At 38.9% G+C, this 23,678-nt stretch overlaps 1 protein-coding gene across 7 annotated transcripts in view; it reads right to left on the bottom strand.

The window, feature by feature from the left end:
* The window catches only part of rbfox1 (RNA binding fox-1 homolog 1), a 271,780-nt gene that overhangs the window by 169,019 nt on the left and 79,083 nt on the right, over window positions 1-23,678 (bottom strand). For 6 of the 7 annotated variants that reach the window (XM_083566556.1, XM_083566540.1, XM_083566552.1 and 3 more), the window contains exon 2: window positions 839-880. In XM_083566556.1, coding sequence (XP_083422682.1) covers window positions 839-865 — 27 coding nt within the window. In that variant the 5' untranslated portion in view covers window positions 866-880. Of the gene's footprint in view, window positions 1-838; window positions 881-8,056; window positions 8,187-23,678 lie in introns of those variants that run through there. The other variant, XM_083566553.1, reaches the window with a different exon arrangement.

Genomic DNA, 23,678 nt, shown 5'->3' with positions numbered 1-23,678 from the left:
ACAAAAATCTCTCCCATATGTACTGTACGATTCATCTCCTGCTCCATACCTTCACTCACTCCGCAGAGCTTCGAAGAACCGGTATGTAACGGAATACGATATTTGGGGAAACAGCTTTAGATAACATTTTTCACTTGTGTGTAAAAAAATTTGCACATTTGCAGTTGCTGGGAGACACACGACCACAATATCGCAAAATCAGCATCATAACGCATGTCATTCTCATTAATTACTACTACTTTTTTATATTTTGAGAAACAGAACGAATTGTATGAGCTACGATTCATTGTAACTTTCCATTTTTTTTGAGCATACTCACATGTCCATTTTCAGTCTGAATACACATATACACAGTGCCAATTCTAATTTCAAAGTGCATCACTGGGAATAAAAAAAAGGCAGCTTTTCCTCTATATGAAAATAGGGGTGCCAATAAATATGAACAGGTATAAAACATGGACATTGAGAGAGGGGTCGTGGTATCACTTAAACCACTTTCTTCAACCTACGAATAAACTTTCGACCGGTCAGACCTTCAAGCAAAACATAAATAAATAAAATAAAACAAAACACAAAAATTCACCAACACAAGTTTTTTCTCTTTTTTTTCCATCAAACTGATTAATTGAGTGTGTTTGATTTAATAATCCATAACCGGAACAGAGAGAATATCAGTCGAGGGTAATGCAGGCATAAAAATAAAAAAAAAGAACACAAATAAATGCAGATAAGCTGACACACACACACACACACACACACACACTCACACTCACACACACACACACACACACACACACACACACACACACACACACACAAACATTGCAGCGTCACTTACCCTGAGCTGGTTGGCATCACAACTCATTTGCTGGCCTGGAATCTGTCAAAAGAGACACACAAATTATAGTAACACATTACACACACCAAATACTGTAGATACCCCCACCCCTCCACCCCCCAACTTCCGCACACCCAAAAATACCTCCCCAACACACACACACACACACACACACAGTGAGTAATTACAAGTCAATCAAACAGAGCAGGCCGAGGAGCAGGAAAATGAGATCTGTCAGATTCTGTAGAGCCATGCAAGGGGAAAAATGCATAATAAAAGGCAAGACAGTTGTTTCCATGCCAGTGGGAGAAATCGCACAATTCCACCGGGAAGGAGGACAACGGCGGGAAATGCATCACAGTGCAGGTCCATTCCACATGCCATAGTGAACCCGGGATTCACACAAACAGCCTGATATTGATCCAGATAACCAGATGCTACTGTGTTTTATTACTTCTGACTGACATTGGAGACTCCTTCCACACATTTTTAAACATCCTGTTGGATGCTTTGTTTTTTTAAATCCTTTGTGCGCATGTTGCAAAATTACAAAATGATTTTATTTATTTTGCTCGACACATTAAACACCTTTTTAATTACTGTCATTACTAGACACAGGATACACTCCTCACGCCTTCACGTCATTTTCTCCGTCTCTAAAACTCCACTAGGCGTGTAACTGACTCGCTCTGTCTGTAACATCATTAACAGTTTCACTTTCCACTCTTAGCTCAGCGCACGTGTCGGCCATTAGTCCGGTTTCAGAGTGCTCGGGAATGAGATTTTATCATTCCCGGACTGCAGGAAACACCCGGTGTGAGGATTAACACACACACACACACACACACACACACACACACACACACACACACACACACACACAATGGAAGGAAAAATCTTGATGATACTAACATTAAGACAAAACAAGTCAATGTCTTGTACCAAAATGTAAATCATGTTTTCTCATAGTTCAAAAGATGTCTCATGATCGCCTCATTAGGAACAAATAAGGGGCAAAAAAATGGTAATCAATTAAATAATGATGTTCATGTTAGGTGTCCGATTTGATACAGAACTTAAAGAATATACATCTTAGATGAAAATTTGGAGGAACATCTAGGATTGATCAGAATAATCCAAATTATTTAGCTATTTATTTTTAGTGATAGCAGTAAGATGAAGATGAAGAAGGATTACAGCTGCTATTTGCTTGTATGAATTTATACCCAACACAAGCAGCAGAAATACAGTGGTACCTTGACCTACGAGTGCATTAATGTACGAGTCGTCACTCGATACATTTTTTTGCTTTGTTGCGCGAGCAACAAAATTGAGGTACGAGGTTGAGACGCTGCTGCTAGACGGCGAAGCGAAGCCAGAAAGCGAAGATTGTGACGAAAATTAAGATAAGCAAAGAAGAAAAAGTAAAAAATTTAAAGTTTAGGGATACGTAGTGTACAGTAGTGATAGTAAAAAAACGAGTTTTCCCTCCGCCTACGCTTATCGCCTCTACCACTGTATAGTGAACTTTCACTCAGTCTGTTACCCCAATAAACTACAATGACACATACATGTGTAACCAGTTTGTTTGCGTTTTTCACATTGTACACTGTAGCCACTAGTTGTCAGTGTAGAGCTCTGCTGTATCGACTGCTTTACAGCAGGCCCTTAACCACTGCTCATATTTGTCCTCTCTTTATGTATTACTTTTAAAGCGCAGTGTCAATATCGAGTGTAAATTGCTTGAGCACTTGACCAATTTAAGGTGCTTGAAGCTGCAGCAATCGCTCACAGGAAACGGCGCAGCTTCAAACAGCACCGCGGAGACTCTCGTTCGGTAATGACTCTTTCCACAGGAAATCGAGAGGAAAAAGGACGGAGGGAGCACAAATGGAACAATTTGGTGCGAAAAGGGAAAAAAAAGAGGCCTCTGTAGGCTTTGTTTCTTTTTTACTTTTTCATTCTCAGACCTTACTGAAAGATAGATTCACGCCTGTACTCTCTTTCACACTCTTTCTTTCTCAGCAACTAGAAACACACTCCGGCCACACTCTTGTTTTTTTTCTGTAGTACCGCATTTTATCTGTAATAAAACAGAACCAACTCAGAACTCAGAGAACCGGGATTCTGTTGACGTGTCACTGTAAATGTCGTAAAGTAAATGAAATAGCAATTTATTTGCAAATCATTTATTTATTGATTTATTGATTCATTTGCATTTATCATTTATGTGCAAAATCAATACAATATGTGAATTTATTTATGAAATGCCAGTCATTGAGTCAATATGACTAATCGATCAGTCACTAAACAAATTCATTTGTAAAAGTTGAATTAGCTAATCGATATAGCAGCTGGTATGTTCAATCTAAAAGAGCGAATCGTTACAAGAACAAATTCAGCTGAGAAATATTCATCGGCCGTTTATTGAAAGAACTGAATAAAGTGTGAAAGCAAATTCAAAAAGCTGTCAATCAGTCACCCAATTGTAAACTGTGAATCTGTTACCACACAATTTCAATTGTATTTTCACATAATAAACCGTATAAATTATCTAGTAGCCTAAAAGATCTGATTAAATACCAGACCACATTCTTTGTGTCACTGAGAGTCAGAATTAATAAATTAGGGACATTGTTGTGATTTCTTTCATCTCCTCATCCCTACCAGTGAAATATCGACGTGTGGCCGATCTTTAATATAATCAAAGCACTCGTTAATAAAAAATAAAAAGAAACAGGGTTTATTTGATTGGATTCAAAAATAAAGAAATAGGCCCCTGTAAATCAGTTTTGAACCAGGAAGATAAAATGAAGAGCAAAATGAGGTTTGGATTCAAGTCCTTCGTCCTCCAGTGGCTTCTGAGCATCTTAGCCATGCAGAAAAAGAGCAGAATGAAGAAGAAGAAGAAGAAGAAAAAAAAGAGCACAGATAACTCTGCTGACTCCAGGCGAAGGGACACGGGCGAGCAGAATGGGCTTATTAAGCTGACACAGTGGAGAGCACTGAACTGGTCTGCTGGAGAACGACGGAATGGTGCAAATAAAAAAAAACGTAGTGGGGGGGGGTGGTGTTAGGGGAAGACAATGGCAAAGGAAAGCCGTGGTGCGAGTGAAAATCAATCCGCTGATAAATCGGTAAAACAGAGACACGGTTATAAGAGCTGCATTAAAAACACATAAAAGTGTGTGCAAGGGAATGCGATCCTGCGTCGGCCATTTTAGCGTGGACAAATATCGTTTTTAAGGGAAGAAGAAATGTGCAATGGGAGTGTGCTGAAGATACGGTTAATTTATGCAACCCCACCTTTGATGAGAAGGGAAGGGGAAAGAGAAGGATAGTGAGAAAGAGAGAGAGAGAGAGAGAGAGAGAGAGAGAGAGAGAGAGAGAGAGAGAGAGCGAGAGAGAGGGAGGGAAAGTGCGCTGACCAAGCACAATTCCCCATGCGGTGGCGGCTGCTGCAGTGCACTTTCGCAGCACTCAGCTTATGAGAACACGGCCAGATCCTAAGCCTTTTTACACTCCTCGTCAATATTACAATACACGGACCAGCATGACTGCTGTGCCTTTATAGTGTGTGTGTGTGTGTGTGTGTGTGTGTGTGTGTGTATGTACAGGTTTCAGAGATAGCACAGCAGCACGCAAGCTAATTACTGAACTGTGCACGGGCAGAAATGCTGAGTGAGAAAGCACTGGCATTTCCTCAACGTGGCCTTTTACATACAGAAGCACATGATGAATCACCAACCAAGCGACGAATTAAAAAAAGAGGTTTTACAGAATACAGAGTTCTGGAAATCCGCATTCTGTGTTTGCATTATAGGTAAGGAACGTAACAGTACATGCAATGCGGATAAACGATGCAGCAGTGTGGAGAAGCTGTGAAGACCTGCCACACTGCATGACCAAAGGTTTTATTCCTTTATATATCATGATAGATATTATTGTACTGTTTATTTAACTTTTATGAATGGAGTCTCCAGTTTCAGAGTTTTATTTGTCTCTATAGCGTTTTTTTCACGACCCACATTTTCTTAAAGCAGCTTTTCAAATTAAGTGACCAAAATTCTCTTATATTTTGACTGATTTGTACAGTATTTTTCCTCGATCATGAAGCCTGGGACGACTTTGCAATTAAAAACTCCCTTAGATGGTATGAGGAAGAAACCTTGAGAGGAACCGGACTCAAAAGGAGAACCCATCCTATCACCACGGTGTCACCAAGAGCATGATTTTATTACCGATGCCGATATCTAGGTTGGATCGTACTTGGAAAAAACAAAACAGACATAACACACCATGTAAAATATTACTGAACTTGCTGAAAAAACAACAAAAAAATGTGCTAAAGAAAATATAAATATATTCATTAATAGAGATATTTATATAATTAATAAATTATAAATAATATATATAACGCAGCCCGCTCTGTGCAGCGCGTAAAAACAAACTGCAAGTGGCATCAGCTAATCGCCTCTAGAGGCCGTTCTTGTAATGAAAGCAGACCGTAACCAGGAAAAACTATGGGTGTGAATTTTTTTTTGAGAGCTGATAGTTCCAGCAATCAACTATTGGCACCAATTAATCGGCAAAACCGATTAGAAAGTAGAGGTCGACCTCTACAGTAGAACCAGGCGCTCTTAAAGCATTTGCGATCATTATAGACTCCTCCATGCTAAAATCTTTAACTGTTCAATGAATATGTACAGTAGAATGTTTTTTATGTCTTGATTAAGAGGTTGTTTATCCTCAAAGTGCAAAGTCCAACATCTTCCTGAAGTGGGATTTAACTAGAGCTGGTATGTCTCTGGATGTGGATGTAAGAGGAACAAAACATCTTTCACCTTTTATTCAAATAATCAACCTTATTATGGCAAGAGTAACTCACATTATGCCTCTCTGGTGTTTCTTCTTTCTTTTCTTTTGACTTTACAGCTAAGAGGAAATATCTGACACATTTTGCAAACTTAATATTTCTAGGCAACAGTGCTCATTGCTATCTTTTGAAAGCCCATATAGTGTGATTGAAGAACCCGTTTCACTTTTATGACTTTACCACATTTTGTTCTAAACGTACCTTGGTCCACTTAAAAAAAAGCGTTTCGACCCCATCCGCATCGTACACCTTTGTCTCCATACAGACGGAATGAGTAGAGACGTGTCTTTTAATTGAGGCTCTGAACTTCCAATTCCCAAGGGGAGCATCAGGATCCGAGCGTCCCCCTCAGGTCCTTGCCAGACCGCGATCCTTTACTGTGACTGAACCGAGCAGTGAAAAACCAATAGAGAATACATCAGGTTCTCAATTATTGGATTATCTCAATGTGATATCATTACCGCTGAACGTTCGCTCCGATCATTGATTGCATTTTTCAATTTCGTCTCGCGACTAATGCGAGTAGCCCCGCTGAACCATCTTCTGATGAGTTTGGGATCCAGTCGATATATGTCCTCATGGCCCGGCGCGAGTTTTATGGCCGGGGCAAAATATTTTTCATCCGCTTGTCTCATGTTTCTCAATTATACTAAACAGATCGCAATCTCGCCCTGCAGGCAATAAGGGTGCGTGGGGCTGAATTACAATTCTACATGCAAATACGCCAATGTTTCACAGCAACACTCGCTCGTGAGAAGTGACCACAAGTGAAAACTTGTGGAATGGCAATGATGCACCGGGACATACTGCAGGCTTTCAAATTAAACAAACGCAGAACAGTCAAAAGTATTTATATCCAACATGCATACTATTTTCATGTCAAATTAAACAGCATACAGTACAGATACACAAAAAACCTACTTAAGTATATTAACGAATTACTTTTACTTCCTCACTGTGCACCACTGATATTTAGAATACCTAGGGCATCAATTCCTGGTGCCTCCACCGGTAACCATGTTGTCGGTCTGAAGTTTAAAGTTGTTGGTGTATGAATGAGGCTCCTCTGCTTCATTTGTCTTGTTCCGTCTCCTCCCGAGCTGATTGTTAGACAGATTGTTCTCCAGGGAGGCTTAGTTTAAAACCATGCAATTTTTCAAATAACAAGATCTTACGGTTTGTGAAACCACGACTAAAATAGTCCATTTTGACTTGATCCATTGTTTAACAGATCGATCTATTGATTGTAGCCAATATCATTTTCAACGTGTAAAGGTTTCTGGCACCACAGAGGTGGCTTAAAAAAATCAGAAGTCAGAATTGCGGAAAAAAACTCGTAATCTAAAGAAATAAAGTCAGAATTGGGAGAAAAAAATATCAAGTCTGGATTAGGCAGAAAAAATTAATTTATGTGGCAGAAACGGGTTTCCACAAGTAAACACAGAAGATGCTGCACAATGGAAAATTGAGGAACAGGGAGAAAACAGGGGGTGAGGAGAAGATTCAGGCCAAAGAAAAAGACTTGGGCTCATAAAGAAAACACTGTTCAGCGCATTTACCTTTTTGAAAGTAATTTGATATATCATTTTATATATTTATTATAATTTTTATTATTCACTTTTTTTCCACCGATATTCTTTTCTAATAAGGAAACAAATAAATTGTTGATTTTAAGAGACCTGTCTCATTTTCTCCTGTATATTCACTATTGCTCTTTGATGAGGTAAAAAGTACTTTTTATCCGTTTACTCAATGAATCGATAGAATAATCGGTAAAATATTCGTTTACTAAAATAATCGATAGCTGTGATCCTGGTGAGAACCTACTTTTTCATCTTCAAATTTCTTATATGTATTTATGTGTTCAGGTTACATGATTAGATCAATAATTTGGGCCTCAAATTCAAAGAAGTTCTGCATAGTTATAGCAAACATAAATAATAAACCAAACAACAGATTACTAACGATAGCTGAGACGAGGGGGCGGGGCTTCAAAGGACTTCAGGTGATATTCAGGTATACCTCAAAACACTTACGCAGCTGTCAATCATTCCAGATTACCATTTCGATCAACTTATTAAATGTTTTCAGAGGAGAAGACTTTAATCAATATGAAAGTGTGAAGTTATCACAGAAAATGCTGTATGTAAACTGTAGTTAATACGAACAATCATTAGAAATGCCATTTAAACTCACAGACTCTTATTATTTTGTAAATATTGACCAAAATTAGTGCTGTCTCTAGCTGTTTAATATCCACAAGTATTGTAAAAAGCATATACAAATAAATGTATTTATATATTTTACCGCCATTTATATTTCTACTGTGTACACAGATTTACCTCAGAGACCCACATGGCGACCTTTGACCCCAACACCTGTTGAGTTTTTCCCCCTTTTCTCAGAGATTTCGCTCTATTTCAGGTTTCTGTTCTCCCTCTAACTTTTTTGTTCTCCGTTTTTATTACGTACAATAAATGTATATAAATAAAATAAATATCTAGAAATAAGCGGTTGAGCTCGACGGTCTCTCTGATTCCCCTGAGCGCGAGCTCGGGTGCGCGTGACAGAGAGGCGCGCGCGTGCGCTCGTGGGCCCGGGCGCGCGCACGATTAAACGACGCCCTGGCAAAATTGTGACAGAGGAATGTGACGTGTTCAGGTCATTTATTATTATGATCTTTTTATTATTATTATATATTAATATATTGAATTAATTCATATTTCTAGTGCGTGTGTACTAAAAGCAAGTTTCAGTTTCAGTTTAATTTATCAAAAAAAAAAAAAAAAAAAGGGGTTACATGGATTATTATGTCCTAAGCATGTTTTTCACACGTGATCCTCGGCTGATCACGTGTCGAGCACGTGCGTGGCTAGACTGTGTAAGTTCATTAGTTGAAATCCATTTGCGTATGACAGAAAAACACAAATAAAAATGCAAAAAAACAAAGTGTATTACTGTAACTTGAGCTCTTGAAACTGAAAGATCCGTGTTCTTGTGAGAGAAGAGTAAACTATATATTAAGGGGAAGTGGCAGCTCAGTGTTCAAGAAATTGGACTTTGGCTCGGAAGGTCATGAGTTCAAATCCCATCACCAACCAGCTGCCACTCCTGGGCCAACAAAGCAGCAAAAAAATGCTACTGTACGTTATGCTTGGCCACTTTAATAAATCAATTCCTTTATTAAAAAAGGGACGATTATAAGTTTTGTGAGCAGGTAATTCCACATCTCACTCTGAATGAATGAATGAGTAGCGACACTGCATCGAATTACTGTTTAGTGTACCGTCATAACGTAAATTACAGGGTTAACGTGGAATAACATTCACAGCATAAAACACTACTCACTACTGCGTTTAAAAGGGCACGTTTTTGCTCGTATTCCGAATAGTATTTACGACAGGTACTTTTACTCTACTCACACTACATATTTTTGGGAAGTAATAGTACCTGGGTACGGTTTTCCACTGCATATCAACAATTTTCAATCTCCTCGTGTATTTATTCTACAATTAACAACACATAAAGACCTTAAAAATTAATACATTGTAGAAACCAATCAGAATCCGAATTTCAAAAATCAGTAATGTGGATAATTTTTCTGTCCTGTGCAGTGGTTTTTGACCACAGTAAACTGTGCTACAGTATGTGCTCGATCTGGAGAACTGGGAAACGTTTACGCTTTATCTTTAGTGTCCATCACTTACATGTGATATAGTTAATTATCACTTACATACACAGCACTCAAGGGAGAAAATAATATATATCTGTATACATCAAGTCAGCTGAGACTTCGGTTGTGGTGAACACGCGTCCTTGTGATGACTACAGGTTCTGATTGTAATTCGCTCATTTCAAAACAGACGACTGGTGTCGATGCAGAGGTCTCGCTTACGAGCAGTGTTATAAATTATCTTAATTAGCTTGAGCAGCTGTATGTTAGTCCATAATACGCTCATGATTTAAAGTGTATGCAGTCGAAATCAGTAAGAGTAGAGATAGAGGGAATACTCAATTTGACAAAAAAAAGAAAACAAATGTTATTTTGGTTTTGCGTTCCCATTCAGCCTTCCTGTCAACTCGAAGCAGTCTGACCATTCTCCTCGAAATCTCTTTTTTAGCAAGATATTTTTGGATGTTTTTTGTTTTCTGCACCACTCTGTGTGAACCTCAGAGACTCTTGTGTATGAAAATACCAAAAGATAAGCACGTAGGTGTACAGTTGTTCCTGATAATGTGGCTTTTAATCAAAGCAAATGAACGACTATTTTTACATCAAGGACTATTCATTCATGAGAATTCATTCATCAAAAACAGTTTTTATGCTAGTAGGCTATCAGACAAACATAATTTGTCTGACAGATCACTCCTGTTGGTGGCTTTTGTGAAGCTGGTGGGATTTTCCATGGATTCCATGTCGGATGCAGCCAGTAGATTCTGGCAAAAAGCCTAAAACTGTAACTCAAGCCTGGGGCTGCCTTCAGGAGGAGTTAAAAAACGAGCGCTGTCATAGAGTAACTGCGAGCCTTCACGATTTATTTGCCCCCCTTCCTCAATTAATTATCCTATTTTTTTAAGCAGTCATGCTGACCAATGACTCGTGCAGAACTTTTAAAATAATTAGGATGGCACTGGACCATATTCTGTGACTAAGAAGCCATCCAAAATGCATCACGCTTTGGAGCCATTAATGCTCTTTCGCAGAGGAAGGAGCTCATCTTTCAAAAAAAAAAAAGAAAAGACTAAACGAGATCAAACCATAGCTTCAACTCAAATGGAGAACAACATTCTCGAGGAAAAGTTTCAAACCGGAAATGGGCGACGCAGTGAAGATGGCAGTGACTTGGAGATCTGTATCTAATCAACGGTTAAAATGTTTAGAGAGGTGTCTAGAGCTGCTAGGCGAGCGATCTGTTACCAGTGAGGAGAATAATATGCTTTCCCGGAAGCTGCAATTTTACAGCACCCATTTATTCATTACGTCCGTAGGAACCCCTTAAGTGCATCGAGAGCTTTTTAGGCTAAGCAATGAATCGCACTGCCAGTCACGCCGCATCCGAGACAACTCCGTAAATCTGCCGCTAGCGCGGGGTACGCTGGGACGTCAGGACGTATTCAGATTCACAGCAGTTCATGTGACAGTTTAAAACACAGCAGCATCGACATTAAAGTTCTTACTGCCACAACTAAAGGTTGCATACACAGACATCATGACAGATGTATTACACACATATATATATATATATACACACACACACACACACACACACACATATGTCAAGAATGTGCAAAGCTGTCATCAAAGCAAAAAGTGGCTACTTTGAAAAATTTTAAAGATCAAATATATTTTAGTTATTGAACATGTTTTTCTTTACTTCATAATTTCATACATCTTCTTTCATACTTTGAATGTCTTCAATATTAAAGTACAATGTTGAAAATACAAATAAAGAAACACTACTGAAGGGAAAGGTGTGTACAAACCTCTGACATATATACATGCATAACCTTATATTATAAAAAAAAATATAAATAAATAATAATAATAATAATAATCCTTTTACTCCTGGATATTATTGTTGTTGTTTAATGGTGTTTTAAGTGTTTTACAGCTTTACATGTAGTATATCTATTCATGTTATGAACATCAGTAAATCTTTTGGGTTACAAATTCCTCTAAATATTCCACACAACATCAGCATTTTTAAATTACAAGCTCCAGCATACACACCTACTCTACACACACACACACAAACACACACAGTCTGAATCCCACTATAAGAAGACTCTCAAGTCAATCTCCGATCCAACCACTAAAGCTGATCATGTTTAAGAAGAAAAATGAAGAATAACCACACCCCCACACACTTGATATCCCCCACCTCTTTCTCTCTCTCTTACACACACACACACACACACACACACACACACACACACACACACACACACACACACACACACACACATGATAATGTTAGAAAGCCCAGCTAAGAGAAACCATTGTAAAAGACTCAATTTAGTTTTAAAGGTCAAATATCCAGTCACCGCTGAGGAGACTAATTAAGTGCCCTTCAAAGCCCTGGGAGTCCATATGAATAGATAATAGAACTGATCCGGTACCTCGGCAAGGAGAAGAATGAGCGCTGGCTCGTTTGCATGCAGCTGGGTCTGCATTAAAAATGTTCTCAGCGGGAAGGGTCTTATGTTGAGCAAACAGAAATATCACACCGGTGGCCGTTATCATTTTGCACTATGTTTCAGCGGGATGCAAAAAGAAACACGACCGAAACGCTGATTTTTAAAGAAACATCCCTGATAGAACCGGGTGGGATCCCTCAGTCATACGAATCAGGGTTTGGAATATTTTACCCCTTAGGACATGTGTGAAAGTCTTTCATTATGCATTGTTTCAAATATGATCTTTGTTCACTACTGAAATCGGATGGTTTTCATAAGGATTCCTTTCTTTTTTGATGGGGAACATTAAAATGATGAAGACTCAAGCACTCTTCAGCCTGTTTCAATTCGCCTATTTTGGAAGTTAAGCACATAATACCATCCAAATAAAAAAAACCCTGAGAGCCCCTTATGTTTGCATGAATATTTACAAACAAAAACTCCAGCCAATCTGAGACAAATAAATTGTAATAATATGAAGTCATAATTTTGAGAAAAGCATTCATTTCCATGAGACATGAGCGTTCTCAAACATCGCTGTTGAGTTCTGCTTTGTGATTCATCAGGTGTTGATTTATTTCCCATAACAAAAGGTTTTAATGAAGGATTTGATTTGTAATGAGATGTTTATTAAACACCTGGAAGGAGTCCCCAGTGTCTTTGTAACAGGTCTTACGCCAAACACGCAAAATAAACAGATACCTTGCATTAAAAAAACAGCCATATTTCGAGCACTGGTTGCATTTCTGATGAATCGGTCTGACAAGATGCCCCTCAAAACAAAAGCTTTTTGTTCATCCCCATCCATCTTTTCTCTGGAAAAAAAACACACAAGATGGTCTGCGCTTTCTTATACAAACACTATTGCCTTGTTCATTGGGAGGCAGTGAGGCTGCAGAGTGCTGGTGGAGAGGTCGTGGTTGTGGAGCGTCTTTCCCCAGGGCTATAGGGGCTCAATTAAGGGCAGAACAATGGCCTCGGCTCACTTCAGCCTCTCACTTCAGCAAATCTGCCAGAGCTGCAGCGAGACCTTTTTAATCTCCCCCGCCTGCTCGGCTTGGCATTCGAATCCAACCTACAGAGGGCACACAGGAGCTTCGGACGGCCACGGCAACGCTGCGGCATCCCACGCAAGCCCGAACACGCCGCAGGCCACAACCATTCTAGCTGTTCCCTCAGCCTTATGGCATCGAAGAGAAGTGCACATTTAGAAGTGGTAGAGGAGCTGAAAATATCATCCTGCATCAGGTAGGAAAAAAATGTGAAAAGCAAGCGTGGTTAATTACGAGCGGATCTGCTGATGCTGGTACAGAGGGGGAGACGGTTTGTTTCAGCTGTAATGTCATGAGAATGGCGTCAAGACAAAGGCTTTTCAATGGGCTTTCACACCTGTTAGTCCATGTGTCAGGTGTGAATCGGATTAACAGTGATCCTTTTGTTGTTTAGTTATTTTGATGGATTTGTTTTCAACCCATGCATGGGCAGATATACCAAAAAGTATATAGTTTATTGTGGTACTATATAAAGGGTATATAGTGGTAAAAAAATCTATCACTCAAGCAAACCTACTGTATATGGAGAGTATATTTGAATAGCTTGTGTATCACGTCCGTATTTTGCAGCGAAACACACTCTAATTACTACACCTCTGTCTTGCGTCTAGACAAAATCGAAATCGAAAATTTGAACTGCAATCTGAAACACAGCACTTATTGTTAGTTCACTTTCCGCACTATATATTTGATTATAAATGCATGAGTTCACCTTGACTCTCTTGGACGCAAGTGTGACTACCTAAATAACCAAAAACACACCAGGGCCTGGCAGCAACCAGGAGACAACAAGTCCATACTGTACATATGTGTTTAGTTATTAAATAATTCATCTGTTTATCTAGTATTTTTTACTCCTACATGCTTTACCGCCATTAGCAGACCACAGAACCGTCTCTGCAGTCCAGGGTCGAAGGGAAATCCCTGCATGTGTTTTTTTTATTTTTTAGATCCTCTTCATGGTGCATCTGATCGATCCTCAAATTACTCAATCACCTATAACCTTAGTACCTAAATAAAAAAATTCAAAAAAGACACGCCACATCCGTTGTCTTATAAGGCTGCACACTTTCCTCCCACAAGATTCCACAAGAACCACTGAAACGACTTTAACTTCATTTGCGTGTGAGTCTAATTAGAAGTCGGAATATTGCCTCCGCGTTAAAATACCGACCGTAATACCGTAAAACCAAAACTTAATATCCCGTACAAAACAACAAAAAACCCTTGCACCAGCACAGCACTCCCACTTAGAACCTCCCTTCCCGTCTTTTATTTAATAAGTCAATACGCCATTGCAGAACAGTAGACATTTCTGACACAAATTATGTTCTGAACGGGATGAAACTCTCCCACACCATTCTTTATTGATTGTACTGGCTCATAAAAAAAAAAAAAAAAAAAAAAAAGAGAATGGATGGGGGCGAGCGATGGACTGCTGACTGGGACCGTTTCTGCAGGCCGGATAATAAAAGCGCTACTTCAGGACTTAGAAGGTTAAGTTCTAATGAGTATTTTGGATTGCATGTGCTCGTTTAATGGTCTCATAAAGGAATGCTTTGCTTGGGTAATAGAGGCGAGCTCAGAGCCAGACGAAATGCACTTTTTTTTTAAGCACTGTTAAAACAAGAAAAAAAAAGAAAACGTGTCTAGGGATGGAGGATTTTTTTTTTTTCAAGAACAAATAGGCATCCCCGTTTTTCTTCCTTTTTTCAGATATTGTGGAGGAATTTAATGTATACGATGTCTATGTTTACTGACTAGACTGTATTCAAACAAACAAACAAATAAAAAAAAAAATTAATCCACAAATAATAATAATAATAATAAAAATAAAAAACAGTTACTTAAGGGTTTTCCTTTTTTTAAAATTTCTTACTAGAACAAATTCTCTGGAAAATATGATATGTGATAATAAATATATAGCAGATTTACACTGTGGCCTGTGGACGAGTGTAAATCTATTTGGAAACTGTGGTTTGGAATGTTTATTTATTTTATATATCCCGATATTGCTGTATATTTTTTGCTGAGAAAACCCGGTTGCAGCAATGTTGTCATAAACATATTCCATCAAAAACAACATCAAACTTTCACAATTTTTGGCGCGTTTGCTTTACCCTAAAGGTGCAATACTTGATTTCTAGCTAATATCTGTATCCTGTAGCGAATTCGGAAAGAAACGCTGCAGACTCCTTCCATGAATGGTAAATAAACATCTCCTTGCTATGATTAAATGCTTGTAAAATCGGTCTGTAATAGTTTCTATGGAAGCTATTTCTTTTATTAGTATCGTTATTATAATTATTTATTGTCGCCTTGAGAGATGTCGCATACCAAAATGTTTAAAGGAGAGGAATACTAAGAGTTAAAAACTGTTTAATTGTAATGGGTCGTGGAGAAAAGCGAGGCAACTGGATTTAAAGACAGAGTCGAGAGCCGAGGAGGAAAAAAAAAACCATAACGAATGTAGCTTGTGAAGTAGAGGCTTGAGACCTCATTATAAGAAACAATGCACTTGCTCAGGCCGGCGCTCAGCTGTGCACCCGCTATAGGCTTTGTCAGTTTAAGACAGCATGAAGGCTCGGAGGAAAGCTGTTATATAAGCGTGTAGCGCATGCACCGTTCAGCCCCCAGCTTCTACACCGTTAATGGCTGGAATCAGTGGGTTGTGACACGCCGCCTATGCCTCGTTCGGCGCAACCTCACAATCAACTTGTCATAATATTTAGTAGGAAAATGACGAATGACTCATCTACCCTCATATCCTCATTTGTTGCCTGGGAGTACACAGAATTAAAGCAACACAGACGCAGTAACACTCGGTTTTAGACTGCAGGGAAAGCGGGTGGGGGGAATAAACGCCGGAAGCGGATTTTGCTCCTCAGACATGACATCAGTGTGAGATCGTTGGAATATTGAGCTGTTTGGAAAACGAGCTTGTTGGTTGTGTCGAGCTCATGAGGAAAATCAGATTTCGGAGAAATATGCAGAGCTGGAATTCAGGGCGAAATGAAAGAAAGAGAAAGGGGGATGGTGGTGGTGGTGTTGGTGATTGGTGGCTTTGAGGAAATGTATATTATTGATGCAGAAAAGATGATTCGCTGTCCAGACACGTTCTTTCATCCATATTCAATTTGTACGGTTTTTTTTAATACTTTAAGACAAACATTTGTTCTACTTTTTATCAGTTTATTCTACAGAATCTTTGCCACCCTTCATGAAAACGAGCAAAAAGAACATACCATATAAAAACACTACATGCTGACGTGCTGTTATAGAAAAATAATTAATGATGGAGTGGTGTGAAGGAGGGCAGTTCGAAGAACAGCACATCCCGATCGGTTTTATTTCTTTTACACTACAGCAAACTGGATACAACCATTTTCGTATATTAAATATCTGTTTATGGTTACATATAATCTTGTGTCCTATGAAAAACGTGTCATTTCCAGCTCTCTCTTCGCTCACCAGTCTTTCTTTTTTTCCTCTTATGACATTAAAAAAACCAAAAAACTTGACAGAAGACTTAAAGTTACAGCTCTGACACTGGAGACTTCCTTCTACCGTTTTAGTTTTAGGACACGAGAAGAAACTTGAGATTTCGCTACAAAGCTCACGATGGACTTTATGTCGTCGAATTTTCCCACAGTATACAAAAACTGTATTACTCTCGAACCTCTCAATGTGCTCTACAGTGAAATCGGGTTCTGCGGTTTATTTTTCACACTACAGTGAATCATTATAGTGCATAAAACTCTCACGGCTAAGAGCTCATTATTCGCACGGTGAATCTGAAAGACAGCTGGGGAAATTTACACTAAGGAGCACTGCTGAGACATTAGACATAAATGAAAACAAAAAGGCGTAAATTGGGAAAAGAGTGCAAAAACAAAACAACGCTTAGCGTTAGGAAGTCCCGGCGGATGCTGGTGGTTCAATTATGAGGAACTGAATGAAGCTGAATTAGACCGTCGTGACAATGCCTAGGAAAGGTCATACCTCAAAACTCTGGGAAAGAACAATAAGATGACTTATGGGAAAAGTCAACGAGAGGCCAACAATCACTGTGAGGGGGCTACTGTGAGGTCGCTAGCTCAGAACATAGTAAAGGTTAGTGAAGAACTATATCGAGATCTCTGCATAAACACTGGCTCGTAAGAAAGGAGGGCACAAATTGAACCATCACTGAAATAGAAATGACTGAAAGAATGCCTATAAACAGAACACAAGACTCTCACACAATTAAAATTCAAGATAATGGCAAATTGGCACATTCTGATGGTTGACCAAATATCGTCAACTGACCAGAAGAAAATTTGTTTCAAAATAAAAATTTAATTCAAGATTGTTTTGGGGTCGACTGCTGCAGCACAGCTTATAGTAAGAAAGCTATTTATGAAAGTAAGAAAGGTTTTATTTTGTATATCTGAAATATTTGTGCTGTGTGCACATATGCAGATGTGCTTCTCACCATCAGTGAGAAGAGCAGCCCAGGAAACTCCTCCTGCTGAGAAATGTCAACGAAGGTATGAAGAATGTAGGCGAAAATTTTTGAGGTGACTGCAGAGACAGCATATTCTCTTCCGAAAGACCAGCGGATGAACGATCAATATTCCAGCACAACTTTCTTGTGATTAATTTTTAATGGCTAGGAGAACTGCTCCATTCTACAATGTAAATGGCTTTAATGTTAAATGGAAAGAGGAATGACACCTTGATCAATCACTCCTACACCGCTTCTCTGCCAGTGGCGTCAACCGAAGGCTTCCCGATGACATCTTTCTCTCCACGCTTCCTCCAGAGAGCCTCAAAGCTCCTGCACACCTCCTCCACCTTCACTTCCTCTGAGACACAAAAAATCTATTTCTCTCTCTCTCTCTCGACTCGATTCGCTGGTTGGGTGGAATAGTCTGAAAATAAATACATTGCTGCAACACCTACAATCTACTGTAACACCTTGTATTCATAATGCTTTATTTATGACTGTTCTTAAAGTCCTTTTGATGTTGCCTCATTAACCTTGTGACCCTGAACAAGACATGAATTCAGAAAAGTGCAAATAATTTACTTTGATTAACATTGGCCCTTACGATACATGTAATTATACACCAGGATGCAACCAGCAACCCAACAAACACACTTTAACTGTTCTCCATTTGCAACACCTTCCTCCACTCTCCACTACCCACATCCTTGTCTCCTGAGGAACGTCCCACTCCTCCTACACTCGACAAAACACTAGTTTCTCACTGAAGTCTACATTTCAGAAGCTCCTCCTTGCTATCCAGCCCATTTCCTAACCCCTGGACATCAACACTAAATCAATTCAGGGTAATGGCTTGGGTAAATCCAAAGTAAAGAACGATAGGACCAGATCCATTATCCGGTTTCAAGACAGATACTTTAACAAGCTCTTTTTATTCTTCATTGTTCTAGAGCACAAATTTCTAACCCTGCTTCTGGAGAACCCCATGTACAGTATTTATGGATTTTTTTTCTCCCCACACATCCACCGTGACTAATCAGCTACATACCACCCTTTCTTTAGATGAAGCTGCTGTGTGAGAGCAAGTCAGGTGGTTCTCCAGGATCATGGTGGCAAAGGGGTGCAAAATTACCAGAAACTATCCATTGAAACTTCATCTGGGGAATTTTGGAAATATCCCAAGTTGAAAATTTAACAGGATTTTATGGGAATTCATTAGAAATTGAGGGAAATGTATATAAACTGTATTATATACAAACATAAATAAAATGTTTGTTTGGTCATAAGCTGACATGCATTCAACTAATAAAAATTTTAAAATGACATTTTTTATTTAATTGTTAGTATAATTTTGTGGACAACAGTTTACACAGAGCAAAAGGAAGTTTTAAATGTAAATGTATATAATATTTGTGTGATTTACGTGAAAACTTATTATACGTAAAAATTATTTTGTGTGCAGGATTTTAGTGTGCTGTGTGCACGTGACTGATGACTGAACTGAAATTGCATTAAATCTGGTTGTTTTTAAAGATTATCCTACTACTATTTTGTAAATTCCCAGTTTATTCCCATTAATTCCCATGGAAATTTCTCAGTCTTGAAAAATACGTGGTATTTTGCAACCCTAGTCGGCAACTTCACTAAGATTGAATAACGTACTAAATTCAAAGCAGGTTCAAGACTCAGGTCTGAGCTGGGTCTGTATTTGCATTTGTTTAGAGGCATGTGGCCTGAGAGTTTGGTCTGTTTTCTGAACTGTAAAAAGCTGTTTTGGAAATGGGCCTCTTGAAGATGGTCTGGAGCTCACCTCAAGTGAACCAAGATATTTTAATTTTCTGGTGATGGGAAAAAAATTTTTTATGTCTACTTTGGAGTGCGGAATAAACTATTAACGCCATTAAATCAATTCAGGTGTTTCTCCAGGACCACATTTGCAGAGCTGTGGGCTACACAGAAAACATTTGAGACCACTGTTTTTAAGCTTACTTTGTACTCAGTTCTTATCCAGTAAACTAAGAGAATATCCTGGGCAGTCTTTAAAAGGTTGCCATCAAAACCACTGGGCCCAGATGACTTGAGTCTGGGTGACCCTACAGTAGATAATTACCAGCATACCTTCAGGATCTCAATATCACAGCTTCCTATGTAACTGCTACACCAAAGACAACACATTGTTCTACCTATGACTCAGCACAGATACCTTAATAAAAGTACATGACCGCAGTCTTTTCTTTTAATTGTAGACCATAAAGGCATTAAAAATATACAGCTTTCTGTACTATACTGTAGCTACACTGTTGATAGACTAACAATAGCTCAAGCTCAGTATCAGCTGAGATCTCAGCATGCCTCTCAGGCATTTAAACCTGACAACCCCCTACCACATTATTTAAGTATATGGTCCTACGGCGGGTAATTGCTGGCGTACCTCAAGAGTCCTTGCTTGGCGCTTCTCATTGCACACCATCTGGCCATCCAATCTTACAGCTCCCTGTACCACGGATAATGCTGAGAATAATTTAACGAAAGCTCTACCTAACCTCTGGATAGTAACTCGGTCTCAGCTCGTATCTCAGCAATCATTTTTCATGGCCATTTCAACCTCGGTTAAAACCCACACCTCCGGCCGATTTTATTTTAATCTCTCGAACATTCATTGCTACTTGAATTAGTAGGCTTATTCGGTAAAAATTAGGACTATGAGCTCCAAAAATGATCTCCAAAAAAAAAGCTCAAACATCTGAATGTTTGTTTGATGGTCCAATTACAGATTCCGATACCGAAACATGTACAAGAGTTGTTTTAATCTGAAATTACAGTCATTTATGGCGAAGGAAAACACTAAAAGCTTGCATATGCCTGCATATCTGTTTATTTGCATTTACAGAGTGTCCGATGCATTTTTTTCTTTCCCAAGCGAGATCCTATTTACGTATCACATGATGCACCAAACTCTCCAATCCATCACCCTCCGGTTCCGCCTCTCAGCCAACTCCCCGCCCCGTTAGGCAGCCATTTTCCATCGCATCCGCTCCACATGATGTATCTGCTGTCTCTGCTCGCTTAATGAAAAAAGAGCTACCTGTCTTTTGGAATGCATGCTGCTGGGCGTAATTAGATCACAACTTCACTGCAGTTTAGCAGCTCAGCTTAAAGCCCACCCTTTTTTCCGGTCTTGAGGAGCAAGTGAATGCTTATATTTGTCTGATAGCGCTATTTATTTGGGGGTTAAAAACGCTGTTCAAGGGTCAGGCCTAAGAAGTAGGGAGATGAGGAGGGGAAAAAAAAAAAAGCAGGTTATCCCATTTTTCCTGACAGAACGCATGTTAATACAAATCTAAATAAAGCAACAGTGGAGGGAGATCTAATGGGTTTCAGAGGGATGTTGTGTTTATTCTGAGCATGCAGCAAGGCGAGGCCCCAGAGAAGAACAGGTAAGGGATAGTCCGAGACGGAGACAGATGGATGATGGAAATAAGACCGGAGCTGCAGATCCAAGACGGTTGGTGCAGGGGCTGGAGAATCTGCATGCATGCAGGCCGCTTTGAACATGCTGCATTATGGGGAACCACGTGAGGGATTACTGTGCGCCTGATTCATCAATTTGCACAGGGGGAAAACAAAAAAAAATGACAGTCGAATACATTATGGTGTCAGACATCAAATATGCACTGCATAATATCATGAAAAAGCGTAAGACGGGCGATTATGCGATGGTGGTGGGTTCAGGGGAATAAAAGATTCACAATTAAGCCACCTGAATTTTCCTGTTTTTATATTTTTAATACGTTAACACACCTATATATAGTTATTAGCAAACACAGGACATGTGGTTGACTAGCATGGTAACAGCATGGATTGATAGCAGTATAACATGTTAGTTAGCATAATAGGTTGTTCTTCCTTGTAACCCAGTATATAATATATATTTAAAGCTCTTTAATTCATATGTGGCTAATTTGCTATTAATGCTAATGGCGTCATTTATGTATATACATCGCGTTCTTGTTCCGAATAATTTAAAATGGTCTTTGTCTTTGCACCAGCAATTGAACACACTGTGTGTCACAGTCAGTAATAAAAACTACACAAATGCACGACAATCTCAGAAACACTTGACTGGTCCCTTGTTCCAAAGAACTTAATTATAGTTTTGCTAAGAGAACTGAACTCTTCAGATCTCTTCTATAAGATACCAGAATGAAATCAATAAACGTTTCCAGAGCAATACTGTGGAATCAAATTACAAAGATTTCAATATCCATCTGTGGATCATTAAAAAAACATGTGAAGGATCTGCTACAGAAAAAAATATATATGAGGAAAAAAGAATTAGCATTCAGGAAAAGATCCAGATTCCATTTGTATCTGTTCAGATGCATCATTCATCATGTGCCGGCTTCAGGAAAAAAAAATAATTGTGCGCCGTGCTTAAGTCTGCACTTCTCCTGCTACAATCTTATTATGCCAAATAAATTCAGAAAACACTAAGGCAATATTATTAATCTCATGGAACCATGTTGCAGATATATTTTTTTTTTTGGGGGGGGGGAGGTATTTTGCGCTCTGCTACCGGGCGTCATGCAGTATTAATGAGGCCGTATATGTAATAGTCACCACATTAGTGCATTCAGTGCAGAAAATTACAAGAATACATTTGTATAAGTAGCTTCTGTTCTTTAAAGAAGACTCGCACCGGGGCCTCAGACAAAGTTTTCACTTTGTAGAAGAAGAAACTCAGGATGCAACTGGGGAAATATGCAGTGAATCTGCAGAATGCGTTACATCTGCAAGCCTACAGTTATACGGCTGCATGACTGTAAGAGATGTCTTTCATTTATATTAAAGGCTTGCATTCTTACAAACAATCGTTCACCCAACATCACGGTACGCACAAAACTGGTGCTTGATGCTGGGCTGATTAGGTGCTGAAACCTTGCTGTGACTGCGATTTCTCATTATGATCACAGTAACCAATAGAAAATACCTGAAAAAGAGAAAATATTTCTGATTTGTTTGGTTACGGTTAATTTCACAGTTAATAATTTCACCATTTTGTTTTTTTAATCAAATCATTTGTTTATTTTTGAATATTCACCGCAATTATTTTGGAGAATATTTTTATAGATTTATTGCTTACCAATTATTATATTAGCTAGCTAAGCACAGCAAAATGGCTAAGCTACGTATCTTAATTTTGCTAATGCTTTCTCGCTAATCAGAGCTATTTCTCTAGTATGCATTTAGGATGCGTAAAATGTTTTTTTTTTTTTTGTTATTTTGCTTGCTACGATTTAGCCAATCTAATGTGTAGCAGTAGGCAAGATTACTAGTAAGATGGCTGCATAACTACCTACTGGCTTTGAATGAGATTTAGGGCGAGTGTAGAGTCTCGTCACAAAGTACAGGTGTTAGAAAGAAAAGGCCATGTTGTGGTTGTTGCAAATTTCTGACAAGAACAGAAAAACAATAATAATAATAATAATAATAATAATAATAATAATAATAATAATAATAATAATAACAACACAAATTGTTCCTATTAAAAAAATAATAAAACGAGTTAACCGTCTGCCAGGTTGAACTTGGTCTGACCGCTTCTTTTCCCCCCGTGGGCCGATATTGTCTCCCTCAATATTGTCTGTCTTTCATTTCACCGTGGCTGAATGCTGCTGTTTCTGCCCTTGTCTGCTGTTATTGCCAATACCTGAGGTGGGCTTAATCTGTACAGGAGATGGACACGTTGTGGATTGTTTCCGTTGCGTGTGGGGGGGATGAAGTCTCCGGCTGGGGAAGAGCTGGCATCTAATCAATGTTGTATCTCAGAGCAGATATGCTCAAAAGGTTGTATTCTCCTGTAAAATTGGTAAATGTATAAATATTTGATAATCCTGCTCAGCCAGGACCGGGTGATGTGGAGAAAGCAGAGGGAAGAGATGGCAGGCTGAGATCTGCTCGGTGAGGAGACACAGTGGGAGAAGGTGGAGGAGAAGCAAGGTCTTTTCCATGTTTAGGACATAAAATAGAGACTAGAACCACAGCATGCTTCCTGTATTGCTGTAACGATGGACTAGAAGAAGGTGGAAAACCGATTCTTGTGGCTTTATGAGGTACGAAACACTAATATCGTAGCTTCGCCATCTGAAAAATTTTTCGCCATCGAAAAATAAAAGTACATTTGGTTTGTTGTACTTTTGGTGTTCCTTTAATTTTTCAACAATGAATCAAACAATAGAGTTTTTA

The sequence above is a fragment of the Silurus aristotelis genome, assembly GCF_946808225.1.
Source record: "Silurus aristotelis genome assembly, chromosome: 17".
In the NCBI taxonomy this organism is placed as follows: Eukaryota; Metazoa; Chordata; class Actinopteri; order Siluriformes; family Siluridae; genus Silurus; species Silurus aristotelis.
This window is presented reverse-complemented; position numbering and strand designations above follow the sequence as displayed.